Source organism: Phycodurus eques, chromosome 5, assembly GCF_024500275.1.
Source record: "Phycodurus eques isolate BA_2022a chromosome 5, UOR_Pequ_1.1, whole genome shotgun sequence".
Taxonomy (NCBI): Eukaryota; Metazoa; Chordata; class Actinopteri; order Syngnathiformes; family Syngnathidae; genus Phycodurus; species Phycodurus eques.
The window spans coordinates 23,220,418-23,239,134 of record NC_084529.1 but is presented as its reverse complement, the minus strand read 5'-3'; the positions used below and the strand labels follow the sequence as shown (position 1 = coordinate 23,239,134).

The 18,717-nt window shown below is 40.6% G+C and overlaps 2 protein-coding genes across 2 annotated transcripts; one reads left to right on the top strand and one right to left on the bottom strand.

Annotated features, from left to right (window-relative positions):
- The first annotated feature begins 326 nt into the window (after window positions 1-326).
- tmem263 (transmembrane protein 263) lies at window positions 327-8,233 on the top strand. The gene is made up of 3 exons (XM_061678169.1): window positions 327-465; window positions 5,990-6,058; window positions 7,655-8,233. The coding sequence occupies exons 2-3, from the start codon at window positions 5,992-5,994 to the stop codon at window positions 7,951-7,953; spliced, it is 366 nt and encodes a 121-aa protein (XP_061534153.1). The 5' UTR covers window positions 327-465; window positions 5,990-5,991; the 3' UTR covers window positions 7,954-8,233.
- A 2,197-nt stretch (window positions 8,234-10,430) lies between these two features.
- Window positions 10,431-12,325, bottom strand: LOC133402569 (zona pellucida sperm-binding protein 4-like). The gene is made up of 8 exons (XM_061676475.1): window positions 12,175-12,325; window positions 11,890-12,074; window positions 11,709-11,806; window positions 11,468-11,628; window positions 11,202-11,394; window positions 10,920-11,067; window positions 10,630-10,708; window positions 10,431-10,522 (listed from the first exon to the last, which is right to left on the bottom strand). The coding sequence occupies exons 1-8, from the start codon at window positions 12,296-12,298 to the stop codon at window positions 10,431-10,433; spliced, it is 1,080 nt and encodes a 359-aa protein (XP_061532459.1). The 5' UTR covers window positions 12,299-12,325.
- Between the last annotated feature and the right edge of the window lie 6,392 nt (window positions 12,326-18,717).

The window sequence follows — 18,717 nt, the reverse complement described above, 5'->3', positions numbered from 1 at the left end:
GTAGTCCAATGTCAATGTATTTAGGACAAAACATGATCAAAAATAAAATAATAATAAATCAAATTAAACAAAAAATAAATAAAAAAGTGGTTCTGCGTTGACTTGATTAAAACCCAAAACAATGTTAACAAACGTCATATCCGTTTATGTACAGCTAACAATTTATATGTACTGTATACATATAAAATATTTAGGGAGGCCAAAAATAATAGGGAGGGAAAAAAACAATTTTCCCAATCGTCAAGGTTTTTTTTTTTTTTTTTTTTCAAATAGAACTTTCGAAGATACGCGTAGCGAAAACGAAAGACACACACACACAAGGGGGAGGAGCCTTGTCTCATCCCCCTTGAACAAACAACCTACTGGGACGGGCCAGTTTCTCCGTCGACAACCACATAAATTCACGCCTAAATTATTATTTTAACACAATATTTGGAATCGATTCTTTGGGTGTAGAAAAGCAAGGTAAGTTGCCACGTTGTCTCAACTTAACTGGAGTTCATCGCAAGATGTCAGCCATGACAACCGCCGCTGCTCCTCAAACCTTAAGATTTTGTGTAAAAAAAAATAAAAAAAATAAAATGACGCTCTGAAACTGGCAAATATGTAATTGTTAGTGGTGCATAACACGAACATTACAAAAAAAGAGCACAAAATGTGTTTTTCCTCGTGTTGATGTGGCGCTGTTTTTATCACCAGGAGCGAAGTGACGTGTCTGGTTGCGTGACCTAGAATATTCCACCGAAGGCCAAATAAAACCATGTTTTTCCCTATAGAATATTGTATACATTATATTGAAATATTACGTTTAAATTCTTCATGAACACGAACGCAGTCGTTGCGGGTGATTGTCTTTGAGTTGGTGCTGGCGTAAAGTTGACCAAAGTTAGCTCTCGTGAGCTTTAGCCGCTTTGCTAGCGTGCAATGTTACAGCTTAATCGGCCACGCAGCTGCCGCACATATGTCAACAAGTAACGGCGTGTCCTGCTTTATTCTCCGGCGATACTTTAAATAGCTTGCCGCGCGTCCACGCCTCGTTGGCTCATGTTGTGTTTGCACTGAAGAGGTCTGCCTTGTTTGTGGATCAGCAGCACACCCCAAGAAGCAAACTCCTATTTTTTTCTTTCACATTTTGAAAACCGTTTGAGCATTATTGCACAATAGAGGTGCAACGATTAATCGACAGCTATTTGATTGTCAAAATAATCGACAAGTATTTTTCAGCCTCTCAACAGTAAATATTCTCTGAATTCTGTAATCTGCCATGAAAGCAGGCTGATTGTCTTTGTGTTTAATACAAAATAAAACATTTGCAAACGTCTGCTTTTACTTTGGAAAACAATGATCAACAAATTACTAGAGAAAAAAAAAAGCCAGTTTAATCGATTACAAAAATAATCATTATTTGCAACTGTGTTTACTTGTGAGTAGTGGGCGAACAATCAAACGCTTGATGAATTCTGCTTCACAATGATAGTGTAAGACCCCCGCCCCCCCACATTGAATGAAATAAACACGAGGTTGCTAGGAATGATTGGCCATGTGTTTGCCGCCAATTACAGTGAAACTGTTTTCCATATTTAAATTGGGGAAGACCTGCAATCCAATCAAAGCAAATCTAGTTTACATGTAACATTTTAATTAGAAATCCAGCCGTCTCAACTGCCACTGGGTGTAAAACGACCAACTAGAACAGCTTGACAAAGGACATTCTGGGCAGTTTTAACCCAAATGATCTTGCAAACCCGATAAAAGTACATTTAAAGATGATTAAAAAAACTAAAAATTTCCAGGGGAGCGGAAAAAAATAAAAAAAGCCAAACGGACGCAAACTCTGGACAACATATAGTCGGGACAGTGAGAAAGTTAGAGTAAGCATGTCATTAGCAGTATTTGTTAAAGTAATTTAATTGCAGAAACTTAATTACTGTAATTAAGGACCCATTATTTCTGTTATCTTGGTGATGTAATGTTGGTTTGACCTAAACTTATGTCAGTGGACAATCCTTGAATGCCCCGTAGAGGTCATAGATGTTTTAACTTTTGTTTAAAATGCTAGAGAATACTTTAGGATACCCAGTATACATAGAATAAATGAACAAGTCATGTAAATAGACACATTGCTCCATCTTGTGATTGGATCGATGATCAGTTATCGTTTTTTTAATCTTGTTGATTGGTCCCAAAAATCCTGATCGTGTAAAGCCAAATATATACAGCGGGTACGGAAAGTATTCAGACCCCCTTTTTTTCCCTCATTAATGTACACACAGCACCCCATTTTGACAGAAAAAAACGGAATTGTTGAAATTTTTTTTGTTGAAAAAAAAAAAAAAAAATGTATTAAAAAAGAAAAACTGAAATATCACACAGCCACAAGTATTGAGACCCTTTGCTGTGATACTCATATATTTAACTCTGATGCTGTCCATTTCTTCTGATAGTCCTTGAGATGTTTCGACACCTTCGTTGGAGTCCAGCTGTGTTTGATTATACTGATTGGACTTGATTAGCAAAGCCACACACCTGTCTATATAAAACCTTAGAGCTTACAGTGCGTGTCAGAGCAAATAAGAATCAGGAGGTCAAAGGAACTGCCTGAAGAGCTCAGAGACAGAATTGTGGAAAGGCACAGATCTGACCAAGGTTACAAATTTTTTTTTGCTGCATTTAAGATTCCTAAGAGCACAGAGGCCTCCATAATCCTTAAATGGAAGACGTCTGGGACGACCAAAACCCTTCCTAGAGCTGGCCATTCGGCCAAACTGAACAATCGGGGAGAAGAGCTTTGGTGAGAGAGGTACTGAAGAACCCAAAGATCACTGTGGCTGAGCTCCAAAAATCCAGTTGTGACATGGGAAAATATTCTAGAAAGTCAACCATCACTGCAGCCCTCCACCAGTCGGGGCTTTATGGCAGAGTGGCCCAACAGAAGCCTCTCCTCAGTGCAAGACCCATGAACGCCTGCATGCAATTTGCTTTAAAAAAGCACCTGAAGGACTCTAAGATGGTGAGAAATAAGAGTCTCTGGTCTGATGGAACCAAGATAGAACTTTTTGGCCTTAATTCTAAGCGGTATGTGTGGAGAAAACCAGGCACTGCTCATCACCTGTCCAATACAGTCCCAACAGTGAAGCATGGTGGTGGCAGCATCATTCTGTGGGGGTGTTTTTCAGCTGCGAGGACAGGACGGCTGGTTGCAATTGAAGGAAAGATGAATGAAGCTAAGTACAGGGATATCCTGGACGAAAACCTTCTCCAGAGTGCTCAGAACCTCAGTCTGGGCCGAAGGTTCACCTTCCAACAAGACAATGACCCTTAGCACACAGCTAAAATAACAAAGGAGTGGCTTCAGAACAACTCAGTTACTGTTTTTGAATGGCCCAGTCAGAGCCCTGACTTAAACCCATTTGAGCATCTCTGGAAAGACCTGAAAATGGCTGCCCACCAACGTTCACCATCCAACCTGACAGAACAGGAGAGGATCTGCAAGGAGGAATGGCAGATGATCCCAAAATCCAAGTGTGAAAAACTGCATTATTCCCAAAAAGACTCATGGCTGCATTAGCTCAAAAGGGTGCCTCTACTAAATAATGAGCAAAGGGTCTGAATTCTTATGGCTGTGATATTTCTGTTTTTCCTTTTTAATAAATCTGTAAAAAATTCAACAATTATGTTTTTTTTCTGTCAATATAGGGTGCTGTGTGTATATTGTGTAAAAAATGAACTTAAATGATTTTAGCAAATGCCTGCAACATAAAAAAGAGGGGAAATAATTTAAGGGGGTCTGAATACTTTCCGTACCCACTGTATGTATGTACAACCCCAATTCCAATGAAGTTGGGACGTTGTGTTAAACATAAATAAAAACAGAATACAATGATTTGCAAATCATGTTCAACCAATATTTAATTGAATACACTACAAAGACAAGATATTTAATGTTCAAACTGATAAACTTGATTGTTTTTAGCAAATAATTATTAACTTAGAATTTTATGGCCGCAACACGTTCCAAAAAAGCTGGGACAGGTGGCAAAAGAGACTGAGAAAGTTGAGGAATGCTCATCAAACACCTGTTTGAAACATCCCACAGGTGAACAAGCTAATTGGGAACAGGTGGGTGCCACGATTGGGTATAAAAGGAGCTTCCCTGAATTGCTCAGTCATTCACAAAGAAAGATTGGGCGAGGTTCACCTCATTGTGAACAAGTGTGTGAGAAAATAGTTTAAAGACAATGTTCCTCAACGTACAATTGCAAGGAATTTAGGGATTTCATCATCTACGGTCCATAATATCATCAAAAGGTTCAGAGAATCTGGGAAAATCACTGCATGTAAGCGGCAAGGGCGAAAACCAACATTGAATGCCCGTGACCTTCGATCCCTCAGGCGGCACTGCATCAAAAACCGACATCAATGTGTAAAGGATATCACCACATGGGCTCAGGAACACTTCAGAAAACCAATGTCAGTAAATACAGTTCGGCGCTACATCCGTAAGTGCAACTTTAAACTCTAGTATGCAAAGCAAAAGCCATTTATCAACAACACCCAGAAACGCTGCCGGCTTCTCTGGGGCTGAGCTCATCAAAGATTGACTGATGCAAACTGGAAAAGTGTTCTGTGGTCAGAGTCCATATTTGAAATTGCAAAAGAGGAAAAAGAAGCCAAAGAGGAAAAGAACCATCCGGACTGTTATGGACGTAAAGTTCAAATGCCAGCATCTGTGATGGTATGGGGCTGTGTTAGTGCCAATGGCATGGGTAACTTACACATCTGTGAAGGCACCATTAATGCTGAAAGGTACATACTGGTTTTGGAGAAACATACGCTGCCATCCAAGCAATGTCTTTTTCATGGACACCCCTGCTTATTTCAGCAAGACAATGCCAAACCACATTCTGCACGTGTTACATCAGCGTGGCTTCGTAGTAAAAGAGTGCAGGTACTAGACTGGCCTGCCCGCAGTCCAGACCTGTCTCCCATTGAAAATGTGTGGCACATTATGAAGCGTAAAATACGACAACGGAGACCCCGGACTGTTGAACAGCTGAAGCTGTACATCGAGCAATAATGGGAAAGAATTCCACCTACAAACCTTCAACAGTTAGTGTCCACAGTTCCCAAATGTTTATTGAAAGTTGTTAAAAGAAAAGGTGATGTAATACAGTGGCAAACATGACCCCATCCCAGCTTTTTTTGGAACGTGTTGCAGCCAAAACATTCTAAGTTAATGATTATTTGCTAAAAACAATCAAGTTTATCAGTTTGAACATTAAATATCTTGTCTTTGTAGTGTATTCAATTAAATATAGGTTGAACATGGTTTGCAAATCATTGTATTCTGTTTTTATTTATGTTTAACACAACGTCCCAACATCATTGGAATTGGGGTTGTGTGTGTATATATGTATGTATATATATATATATATATATATATCTCCATCCATCCATTTTCAACACCGCTTATCCTGGTTAGGGTGCGGGAGCCTATCCTAGCTGACTTTGCACAAAAGGCAGACTACACCCTGAACTGGTCACCAGTCAGTCGCAGAGAACGTATAGACACGAACAACCATTTGCACTCCCATTCATACCGTCACTGAGTGGGAACCGAACCCACGCTGCCAAAGTCAGGCGAGTGTGCGAGTACACCATCAGTGACCCCTGTGTGTGTTTTTTTTTTTAAGCCACCGAGTGCATTATTCAATTTTTCAACCCTTTTTTTCAGAACATGACAAATCAACGTCAGCAGAAAGAATGAAAAACAAATGGTTAAAAATCTGCAATATATAAACATGCTTTCTGGGTAATAATGTTTAAATATGCTCTCCAGATTTGTCCACAGATGCACACATGAACTCCAAAACTGCGTTTGTGGTCTATTCTTTCTACTGTTTGCTCTTTGATTATACTGAACAGTATTTGTTCATCTATTATTATTGTTACTTTATATTTGTAATTGTCTCCATTATTTGCCCTACAGAGATGAGTCAGGCAGAGCAGGTGCTTGAGGGCACACCTGCTGACCTTACTGACGAGCCAATAGATTCAGGTCAGTGAAAGAAGACTTTGTACACCTTAGGTGTCAAACTCAAGGCCCGGGGGCCAGATGCGGCCACACATCATTCTATGTGGCCCGTGAAAGCAAATCATGCTCGTCAACTTCAGTGATTTTTGCTTAAATCTGTACCCAAATTCCAAATTGTCATAATAATAAACAATAATGTTGAGATATTGCAGTTTTCTGTTACCAAACCCTTCTTCTACAGTAACTTAAACAATACTTGAAGAAACTATTTTCCTTGTCTTCTGATTTCAAAACTAGTTATCCCTCAATTTGTTGTGTAATGGTAATAATATGTTTTGGTGATGATTAAACATTTATATGGTTTCACTGCTCTAACGGCCCTCTGAGGGAAATCATAACTACAATGCGGCCCGAGACAAAAACAAGGTTTGATACCCCTGATGTACACATATTTCCAAAGTGGGGTACATATTAACCAATTAAAAAAAAAAAAAATGGGACAGACCACAGATGACGCGGATAAAATTGTATAATTGTGTAAAAGTCTGCTCTTATTGTGTGTGTGTGTGTGTAGTGCACGCGAGATGACAATACGGCACACGAAACATTGACAATGTCTCCACCGACAATTGCGAGGCTCCTCCCCCAAACCAAATGTCTTGTCATATGGCATCCAGACTGCCAGAAAATCCAAAATTGTAGAAGATGAAACAATCTTGGCTACTGTTAGCTTATCTGGTAACTACATTTCAGAGAGAAACTGTTCTCATCGGCTGTGTTAATAATCATTCACTTATTCCCTAACCCCTTCTTATATAGTGGACTATGTAGTTGATTCATCAGTCAAATGAAAAATTGTTTTTGAACATTACTCGGTTTTGCTGTTAATTACGTTATTGCTTAGCATAGCTACGTATCAGACGAACGCCAGCCGGTGGACTTTTCGTAATAAACAAATAAATGAATTATAACAACATTATTATGTTTTAAGATGAGCGTCCATCCATCGAGCCATCAAGTTTTTATACCGCTTAAACTCACTAACTAGCGTGGCAGGGAGTTTATACCAGCTGACTGGGCAAGAGGCAGGGTGCAGCCTGGAGAGCTCACCAGCCAATCACAGGGGACATTTAGACAAGCATTCACAAGTAAGGACAAGTTAGTCTTTTACCTAATAATTTACCTAATAACCCTGTTTTTGGAATGTGGGAGGAAGCCAGAGTACCCGGAGAAAACCGACGCATGTACAGGCTGGGGCCCGGAATCGAGCCCCCCAATCTCAGAACAGGGAGGGAGATGAGGTAGCATGATTATTGCAAACGAGGCATGTGTCCATCTGTGTTGTGTTGCTCTGCAAATAGAAGCTGAAATCTGATTTGGGGGGAAAACACTAACACTCACATAAACTGCTGGAAGCAGTGCAGCCAAGAGAAATGATGTGAATTAAAGAGACTATCATCTGTTGGGATTAAATTAATACAATTTCATGGAACAAATATTAGATTTTGAGTTGTAAATATAGGTCAGAGCTGCTGATAGTGTTTTGGCCAGCAGAGAAGGCCTTGCTGGCCCTGACTGTTCACCACTGAATTTCACTGTCATGTCATATTTATCCACCAGACACCCTCAAAGAGCATCCACCAACTCAGACGGGCATGTTGGGCAGGTTGGCGGGGGGCTTGTACGGCGCCACCAAGGGGGCTTTAGGAGCTACTGTGGGCGGGGTGACCTGGATAGGAGGAAAGGGCCTCGACCTCACCAAGACGGCCGTCACCACCGTGGCCGCCGTGCCCGCGGCCGGAGTGAGCCTCGTCAAGGGAGGGGTGTGCGCTGTCGCCGGAGGCGTTACGGCTGTCGGTTCCGCCGTGGTGAGCAAAGTTCCTATTGGAGGAGGCAAAAAGAAGGACAAATCTGACTGATGGCAAGAGGAGCGCAAAGGCACACCGCCGGGATGTCGGTCACACTGAGCGTTTGCTTCTTGCAGTATTAGATCAAGCCTGGTTGCAGCAGCAGATGACGAGCAACACGGGACTCAAACAATCAATGTGAATGTGTTGTTCTTTGCTTCTGTATTCACTTTCTCCAATATAATGGTGTGTTTGTAAGCTCCAAGTAAGAGACTGTACTTATTTGTTGTGCAAGGAGCACTTTTCTTTTCACATGTGGGTGTAGTGGTCCAAATAAAATGTCCATGTCTCATTTTGATCACAAGCCTCAGGGCTGTTTTCACTGCGGACTGCAGAAGGCAAACCCTAAATGCACTAGAATATCACCAGCGAGACAATCAGCCATGAATGGTTATAAATAATTGAGCGTCGCGTTTTTTGTTCATTGTTTTTCGTTACATTAGTCACTATACTGTGTGTTTATTCCCACAGCCCCAAGTTGCACAAATATACACTAATGAAAAATGCACTACATGATTTACGTCCATCCATACATTTTCTGTACACCGCAATTTCTCGTGTATAATGCGCACCCCCCCTCCAAATTGTCGAAAGTCAATAGTGCACATTATACATGGGTATAGGGGGAAATGGAAAAAACTTCAACATTTTATAAATGTATGCTGCCATCTAATGGTTATGAAAAAGCTGTACACTTTCATTCCAAAATGCCACTGTCACCTAGTGGTTATATATAAAAAAAAAAAAAGCGTAGCCTACGCTTTCATTCCAATATGACGGGGGGGGGGGATGTATGACTGCGTATATGTACAGTTGTGCTCATAGGTTTACATACCCTGGCAGAAGTTGTAAATATTTTTTTTTAAATATGACTGACTGAACAACAACCATCATTTTGTTTAATGATAATGCTTTTCTAAAATGCTTGACCGTTGAATTTGAATCCCATTAAAATAAAATTAAATGTGTTTCGCCTGGTCCTTCATGTTTTCTTTAAAGAATTGTACTCATCTTACAAATTCTGCCCGGGTAATCAAACATATGAGCAGAACTGTGTGATTTAACCCTTTCTGTGACTCTTCCTGTTTCTCTTTAACTCCCTGGTGATGACACTGTGACACTCGAAGCTCAGTAGCCTCTTCCCTCTAAGAACATCCTATTTGAAGCCTTGCAATGGCGATGTACTCGTTAGGTGACATCTTGGATCTGTCATCTTGATTTCAAAATGAGAACAGCAAGATGAAGAAGACTGTTTGATTTGTTTTCATATTCTAATTGAACCAGGGCATGTATTGGACCATTGATGGATCAAAGCTGAGTGCCACAGTGTCATCACCGGGTTGCAACAAGAAGAGTCACAGAAAGGCATAGAAGTGGACTGCCTTAGAAGTCTATTGATCCATTCATGGAGTAAACACCTCAGCAAGTTGTGCAAAAAGAACTTAAAAAATTGAACAGTTAGACGTGCATTGAAAAGTTAAGAGAAGCTCAAATTAGGTTCACCGGTAAAAGTCAAAAGGTGTTCATGTATTTTAGGTTTGTCCAGAAATTTCACCCGATAGCCAAATATCCCTAACTTTTTGTGAGTGGTTTAAGTTCATTAATGCCCAGTATGCACAAATATATCTGATGTGATGCCTTTAAGCTAAAGGCCACATTGGCTTAATGGCTGAATAGCCTCTTGAGCAAGAAACAGCCACTTTTACAAAAACGAATGCAGTGTAGCTAAAGTGGCGGCAGCATAATAGGCACTATACAATGAGATTCCTCATCAAAGTTAATTCATAATTGACCCCTGAACCAAATTTATCAGCTTCTACATTTTTTGCTTTTGGGGTCATTGTTCATGTACATCGTGATGTAAACATTTTTGGGCATTTCTCTTTTCAAATGTTAACTGTCATGTTGGCAACACTCTTCTAACTACCTTTGAATAAAGACATGGAAAAATACTATTACAATGAATTGTGAAGCATTGTGTGTGCATGATGCAGAGGAAACATTTGCTTTTATTAAGCTATTAATCTTTTATTATATCCTTGTTACATAAAGTCTGCATAGCTTCACTTTTACAGTGACAATTGTTTAGGGTAGAAAAGGTTTTATTCATGTTAACAAAAAATGCTGGATGTTTTACTGCATTTGACCATTGTTTATAGCAAAATATCGTTTGTTTTAATGGGATCTGAATTTTCAGATGATATACACTAAATCAGCTCAATTACAATTGTTCATTCTGCTATATAATTTACAGTGAGCAATTATTTAAAAAAAAAAAGGATTGTAGGACACAAAATATCAGTATTCACAGCACATAAAAGCACTTTTTAATATTTGCTTACAAGCGTTTGAGGAATCCATTTCATTCTCATTGCAGTGCATATTTGACACTTGCATCTTCTCGTAGACTTTAGAGATATTGCACTTAAGTCAGGACACTCGGGACAAATATGTTGTGTCAATGAAATGTCAAACTGCAACTGCGGTGTTTACGCTGTGGCGCTAACCACCAGCACAGGTCCAGATGAGACCACAATCCTTGGCTCAGCCATCGTCTGGACTGCATCTTTCAATTGTCTCTCTTTACAAACACAAAACATATAGTTAGATTAAGGTGGTTCATTGACATGAGTTCAACCAAAAATAAAAAATTATATATATATATATATATATATAAACATATCTTACTTCTCCGACTGAAGCAATTCGGCTCACAAGAGAAGCCAGTTCCAGTGTTGCAGACTGATGTACTGCAGTGAATGTACACCTAAACAAGGAGAGCAGTGCATATTTACTGTACGTGTGCTGTTTCATAGCAACTACACATTGCTTGACTGGCCACCGCCACACAGTCAAAAACCTCAGCATCTTAGTCAACAATCTGAAGGGACTGAATAAGAGCCCTTCTCTTATTTCAACTTTAGGACTGTGGAGTTTGGAAGTTGTGTTGGCTGGACTCCGGCGACGAGACAGTTTACCTGTTCCCTTTGCGGTTCCAGTGAGCTGGGGTCAACAAAGGTAAACATTTGGAAAATGAAACGCCTGTAATGACTTGGGAAGTCCAGACCAGAACTAGAACCAACTGGAACCAGGGAGGACCTGTAGCGATCATCCCTGTTAGGACACCTGGAGAAGCAACAGGGCAGTTCAAGGCAATTACCAAGGTCTCTTTGTTCACTAAGAGCACTGGCAAAATCTTTCAACAAGATGACATGACAATCAACTGAATTTTGCAAGGGGAAAATTACATTATTTTTTACCCATCGATCAGAAGGTCCCACTGAGGCAAAGTGTGAGGATTTGCACTAGTAGTGGTCCAACAGCGCCCGAGGTTGAGGACAAGGTTGGGGTCAGTCCTGTCCATGAGTTGAACTTCCACGTACACAGGATCCCTCAAGACTCTGGTCACAGGATAGTCCGCAGCCATATAGTAAGAGTTGTAGGCCACTTCCTCTGTGAGTACAGAGCCACAAGAATTACATTCTGTCTCCAAACACCGCAGGTTGCTAGGAGTGCATCCACGTACCTTCATTACAACCCTTCGAAAGGCATTGTCCATTACCCAACCTCAGCTGCACACTGATGGGACCCAGAGCAGACACTGATAGAGGAGGGTCATTTATTTGTAGAACCTCTGCAACCAGAGTCTCAACTGAAGTGCTTGTGTATCTACACTGGAAGAGTAAACTGAAAAGAGAACAATTGCATCAGGTTGATCATTACAGAGCATTCAGTTTGACAGTGTTGCGCAGAGCATCATCCCTTACTCATAGCTGCTGTCCCTGGTTATGGCACTCAGAGGTCCCATTGCCACTTCATACGAGGAGGTCATCCTATTCTCATAGATTATCATCCCAGGCTCCTCCTGCAAGAGATGTTTGAGTTGAAGATCCCCATGCAGACTTTGGAGTACAGTTAGTTTTGTGGGCCTGAAAATTAAGGTCTAACCGCAACAACGGTGCCACAGGCTGTCACAGGAAAGTGGTAGATGGCAAACGCAGAATTTGAGTCAACACACATGCAGCCTGGACCATCGCCCAACAATGAAATGGTCTCAAGGTCGATGTTGGGTAAAGTGGCATCTCTGGCCAATACCACAATGAACTGAGCATCTTTGGTGCACTGGACAGTTACTACAAGAACACAAAGACAATGTGAGATCACAAACTTTTCAGAAGACGAAGAAGTTAGTGCGATTGCTCAAGGAGAATGTTAGGTCTTTCGAAAACTCACCCATCTTCCCAAAGTAGCACATGCCGCCATTATAGCAGCAGTTAAGAGCTTCACAACCCGCCGCAGAGATATCCGGACTGCCACATGGGACACGAGTATTTGTATGCACATCACAGGTATTCATAGGAGGCGGGGGGTGGTGGGTGTCAGGGTTCTTCGTTTGTTTGCGAGAATTGTCATTCAGCAACAAGCTCTTTGGAGGAAAATTATTTTGGAAAGACCAATCTTTGGAAGGATTTTTAACAGGATTCTGCCCTTCAGAATTTGGATTCTGCCCATGAGGAACATGCCAAACGGGAACATTATTTACAGGATTCTGATCTGTTGGATTTTTATCAGGATTCTGCCCTCCGGATTTTTTAGGATTCTGCCATACAGGAGGATTATTTACAGGATTCTGTGGTGTTGGATTTTTAACAGGAGTCTTCCCTACGGGATTTTGAGGATTCTGCCCTTGAAGATCCTGCCAAACGGGAGGATCATTTAAAGGATTCTGCCCTGGAGGACTTTTAACAGGAGTCTGCCTTCCAGGAGTTTGATGATTCTGCCCTTGAGAAACATGCCAAACAGGAGGAGTATTTACAGGATTCTGTCCTGTTGGATTTTTAACAGGACTCTGACCTCCGGGAGTTTGAGGATTCTGCCCTTGAAGAACCTGCCAAACGGGAGGATTATATACAGGATTCTGCCCTGGAGGATTTTTAACAGGAGTCTGTCCTCCAGGATTTACAGGATTCTGCCCTGATGGATTCTGATGTGGAACGCTGTTCTGTGGAAGTTGTTTTTTTGAAGAATGCCACTGCTGAGCTTCGACTTCAGTCCTTGTGAAGCATACCAGCAGCATGAATGCCACTAAGAAAGTAACACCGCAGCGGTTTGCCATGGTTTAACACTGGTTAGACCTGGACAGTCCCCAAGTGGCCCGCAAATGCTGCTGCATTTATATGTGACGAGTACCAATGACTACACAACCACACCTCCTAAAATCGAGGCTGTTTTTGTCAATGGGCACACAAAAGATTAAGGGATTTATTATGCAATCTTTCTTTTTTTTTTTTTAGTTTTTTTTTTTTATAGCTGTGTGGTTTCATAAGCATTTTGGAAGCTTCTCAAGGTCAGGTGCACGTCGATGAGTGGCATTGTGACATTACGATACGGACAATATTTATGTCACAAAAACCTTTTCAAAGGTCTTTGTGAACCATGATGGTTGCCTAAAGTTTATTTTATGGGTGCATAGCGTCAGAGATATCGATCTTAAGCCTAAACCAGAATCACGGCAAGCATTTATCATACAGCTTGGAACAGTAAATCCTCAATATCGTTAAAACCATTAGTAGTATCCATCCATCCATTTTCTGTACCGCTTATCCTCACTAGGGTCGCGGGCTTGCTGGAGCCTATCCCAGCTATCTTCGGGCGAGAGGCGAGGTACACCCTGAACTGGTCGCCAGCCAATCGCAGTCAATAGTAGTAATTTAAGCCAATTAAGATTCACTTGTTTGCCCATTTTATACATTTTACCTCCCGACATGATTCATTCATTTTCCGTACCGCTTATCCTCACTAGGGATTGATAGATGATAAGCAGGCAAATGTTTTCATTATTATTTTTATTATACTCACACTCTGATGTATACTTTGTGTTGCACACCTCACATAGAACCACATCACACACGTGCAGGCATACAAGGAGAGCATCAGAGTTAAAGAGGGGCGCAAAGACTGCTGCACCACTTGAGCTGTGGTGGTGGGAGTATACCTTGCTCAAGTGCACCTTGACAGTAGCCAACAAGCAGACTAGCATCTAACGAGTGCCATTTTTATATTTTCGTCTGCAGTGGGACTGAAACCCATGCCCTCCAACTCCAAAGCCCAAGTCCCTATTTCCTTAGCTAATGCTGACTGTGAGCAGGTTTATCGAATTTCAGCCTTTTAATTCTTAGTCTCTCTGACCTAAATAATTAATCAGTTAATAATTAAACTATTTGACTGTTTGGGTTTACCTGTGAAAAATGTATTTTCAACATGGCTCTGTTTATGTCAAGTGCAAAATGTACATGCTCATATTGAGTGTAAAATATGATTTATAACAAAGAATTTGTTGTAAATATTAAATATAATATAATATAAAAGTATTTAAAATTAACCTTTCAAGATTTCCTATGAACTTATCGGGCAGTTTGCAAGCCAAAGGCTTTGCAATACCAAAGGGTATGAGCGTTCTCTGCAGGAGTGACCATGGACACTGACCAGCTGGTCACCATGACTTGTTGGCTCCAAGATGACCCAACCCTACTGGACAAAAACAAGCCACATAATAGGGTCAGTGACTGTGCAGGCATAAATTTGAGACATGCAATCTGTGTGTCAAGAGTATGTTTGTACAACCCCAATTCCAATGAAGTTGGGACGTTGTGTTAAACTAAAATAAAAACAGAATACAATGATTTGCAAATCATGTTCAACCTATATTTAATTGAATACACTACAAAGACAAGATATTTAATTTTCAAACTGATAAAATCTATTGTTTTTAGCAAATAATCATTAACTTAAAATTTTATGGCTGCAACACGTTCCCAAAAAGCTGGGACAGGGTCATGTTTACCACTGTGTTACATCAGCTTTTCTTTTAACAACATTCAATAAATGTTTGGGAACTGAGGACACTAACTGTCGGTGGAATTCTTTCACATTCTTGCTTGATGTACAGCTTCAGCTGTTCAACAGTCCGGGGTCTCCGTTGTCGTATTTTACGCTTCATAATGCGCCACACATTTTCAATGGGAGACAGGTCTGGACTGCAGGCAGGCCAGTCTAGTACCCGCACTCTTTTACTACTAAGCCACGCTGTTTTAACGTGCAGAAAGTGGTTTGGCATTATCTTGCTGGAATAAGCAGGGGCATTCATGAAAAAGACATTGCTTGGATGGCAGCATATCCAAAACCTGTATGCACCTTTCAGCATTAATAGTGCCTTCACAGATGTGTAAGTTACCCATGATTGGCGCTAACACAGCCCCATACCATCACAGATGCTGGCTTTTGAACTTTGCGTCCATAACAGTCCGGATGGTTCTTTTCCTCTTTGGCCCGGAGGACACAACGTCCACAATTTCCCAAAACAATTTGAAATGTGGACTCGTCGGACCACAGAACACTTTTCCACTTTGCATCAGTCCATCTTAGATGAGTTCGGGCCCAGAGAAGCCGGCTGCGTTTCTGGGTGTTGTTGATAAATGGCTTTTGCTTTGCACAGCAGAGTTTCAAGTTGTACTTACGGATGTAGTGCCGAACTGTATTTACTGACATTGGTTTTCTGAAGTGTTCCTGAGCCCATGTGGTGATATCCTTTACACATTGATGGCGGTTTTTGATGCAGTGCCGCCTGAGGGATCGAAGGTCAGAGACATTCAATGTTGGGTTTTGGCCTTGCCGCTTACATGCAGTGATTTCTCCAGATTCTCTGAACCTTTTGATGATATTATGGACCGTAGATGAAGAAATCCCTAAATTCCTTGCAATTGTACGTTGAGGAACATTGTCCTTAAACTGTTCGACTATTTTCTCACTAACTTGTTCACAAAGAGGTGAACCTCGGCCCATCTTTGCTTGTGAATGACTGAGCAATTCAGGGAAGCTCCTTTTATAACCAATCATGACACCCACCTGTTCCCAATTAGCCTGTTCACTTGTGGGATGTTCCAAACAGGTGTTTGATGAGCATTCCTCAACTTTCTCAGTCTTTTTTGCCACCTGTCCCAGCTTTTTTGGAACATGTTACAGACATAAAATTCTAAGTTAATTATTATTTGCTAAAAACAATAAAGTTTATCAGTTTGAACATTAAATATCTTGTCTTTGTAGTGTATTCATTTAAATATAGGTTGAACATGATTTACAAATCATTGCATTCTGTTTTTATTTATGTTTAACACAACGTCCCATCTACATTGGAATTGGGGTAGTAGTAAATTTATAATTTTCGGACCAATTAAGTGAAATTGGATTGGATTTCCCAAAGCCCCATAGATAATGTCTGATTTACATCACACTAATTGTGCTCAGTACCGTGGTTGATAATCACTGCTATAATGAATATTATAGAATCAATATACAGCCCTATGGGGTGTATATTGATGCTTCTACTAAATACTGAGTAAAGGGTCTGAATACTTATGGCTGTGTGACATTTCAGTTTTTCTTTTTTAATAAATATGCAAAAATTTCAACAATTCCGTTTTTTTTTCTGTCAATATGGGGTGCTGTATGTAAATTAATGTGGAAAAAATGAACTTAAATGATTTTAGCAAATGGCTGCAATATAACAAAGACTGGCAAATTTAAGGGCTTCTGAATACTTTCCATACCCACTGTACTTGGCAAAATAAAGATGATTCTGATTCAGATGTTGTGTAGTGTTGCCACTGTCTCCCCGAGATACGGTAAGATTTTATGCCAGTAGTCTGACATAATGCAATCGGGAAAGACCAAATTTGTCTTCTAGTCTGATCCAGGCATCAGGGGGAAGTTAGAAAGGGACTAAAGAGGATGAAAAATGGAAAGGCAATTGGTCCTGATGACATACCTCCGGAGGTATGGAAGCATCTAGGAGAGGTGGCTGTGGAGTTTTTGAGCAGGTTGTTCAACAGAATTCTAGCAGGTGAGAAGATACCTGAGGAATGGAGGAAAGGTGTGCTGGTGCTTATTTTTAAGCACAAGGGTGATGTGCAGAGGTGTGGGAACTATAGAGGAATAAAGTTGATGAGCCACACAATGAAGTTATGGGAAAGAGTAGTGGAGACTCGATGTAGGATACAAGTGAGTATTTGCGAGCAACAGTATGGTTTCAGATGCATTATTTGCCTTGAGATTGATGATGGAGAAGTACAGAGAAGGTCAGAAGGGGCTATATATATATATATATATATATATATATATATAAGCCTATTGCTAATTACTTTGAGAGAAGTCTGGAGTGGCAGACATGTATGTATGTTAGAATAATACAGGACATGTATGAGGGCGGCTGTACGTGTCGTAAATTGGTGTTCGAGAGGAGGATGCACGAGATAGGTTTACATGGAGAAGGATGCCACGCTGTGGCGACCCCTAAAGGGACAAGCCGAAAGGAAAAGAGGAAGACTGACAGATATTGTGGTTCAATGTTCGTGGCCCTAAGTTATCATAGATTTTTAGCAATCTTTTTTTATGGATTTTTAGAGTATACAGATTATAATGCCCTCGCATGTGGGAAAGGAGAACCACACTCGTCGATGCATATTTCGAGAGTTTATTGAACGACAACACATGCCACTCCACTGGGAGTCGTCTCTTACAGGCACATGCATGCATCTAACACAGACACTGAAATATATATTTTATTTTTTGTGCTCAAATATATTTACAATGTGTTTAAACTTTTAGAATATGTCTAGGTGTGTTTTAATGTGTTTGAAACGTGTATTTCAACAATGAAGTCGAAGTTCTGAAATAAGGTTGTCCCTCTCACTAAGTTGAATGAGTGAGTCTCTGACCAATGAGTACTGGAGGTGGGTTGTAACAAATCAGATCGCAAGGCTTTGAGTGTGCGTGCACTGTGGAAAGTATTCAACAGCAACAACAACAGCAAAGTGAGTTTTATACAAATCTTTTATTGGAGGTCATGAAATTACATTTGATTTTAAGTGATTCCCAACCAGGGTGTTTATTAATTAATTACAAATTATTTCTGTTCATCTGTCTATGCCAGTGATCGGCAGAACAATTAAATGTGGTTACATTAGATGACAGAAGTTACAGTAAACCTGTGTATCCACCTGTTACCATCACAGCGACAGAATAAGTCATGGCTTCCTGTGAGTATATCAGGATTGTCTTCAATTAAACACATACACAACTCATTCGTTCATTCATCTTCCATTCCGCTTATCTTCACTCGGGTCGCGGGCGTGCTGGAGCCTATCCCAGCTATCTTCGGGCGAGAGGCGGGGTACACCCTGAACTGGTCGCCAGCCAATCGCAGGGCACATACAAACAAACAACCATTCGCACTCACATTCACACCAACGGACAATTTAGAGTCTTCAATACCCTGCATGTTTTTGGGATGTGGGAGGAAACCGGAGTACCCAGAGAAAACCCACGCAGGCCCAGGGAGAACATGCAAACTCCACACAGGCGGGGCCGGGATTTGAATCCTGCTCCTCAGAACTGTGAGGCAGATGTGCTAACTAGTCGTCCACCGTTCCACCTAAATAAAAATATTTGTGAGTAAATTAAGACAAGATCATCATTATTTCAGTATTCATACTTTTTGTGACTTTTTCTGTTTGGTAATAATATTTTTCTAATTTAAAATGTGAAAAAAAACACTTAAAGAGAATGAAATGATGTTTATAATATTGTGTCACAATGCAATTAAAATTGAAGCTTTGAAAAGTGTCAGTGTTTGTGGTTGAGGTTAAAAATCTCAATGTAATCCTACTGAATAGACATTTCATGACCAAGTTGTTTGGAGAGTTGACAGTCCTTGTTCTC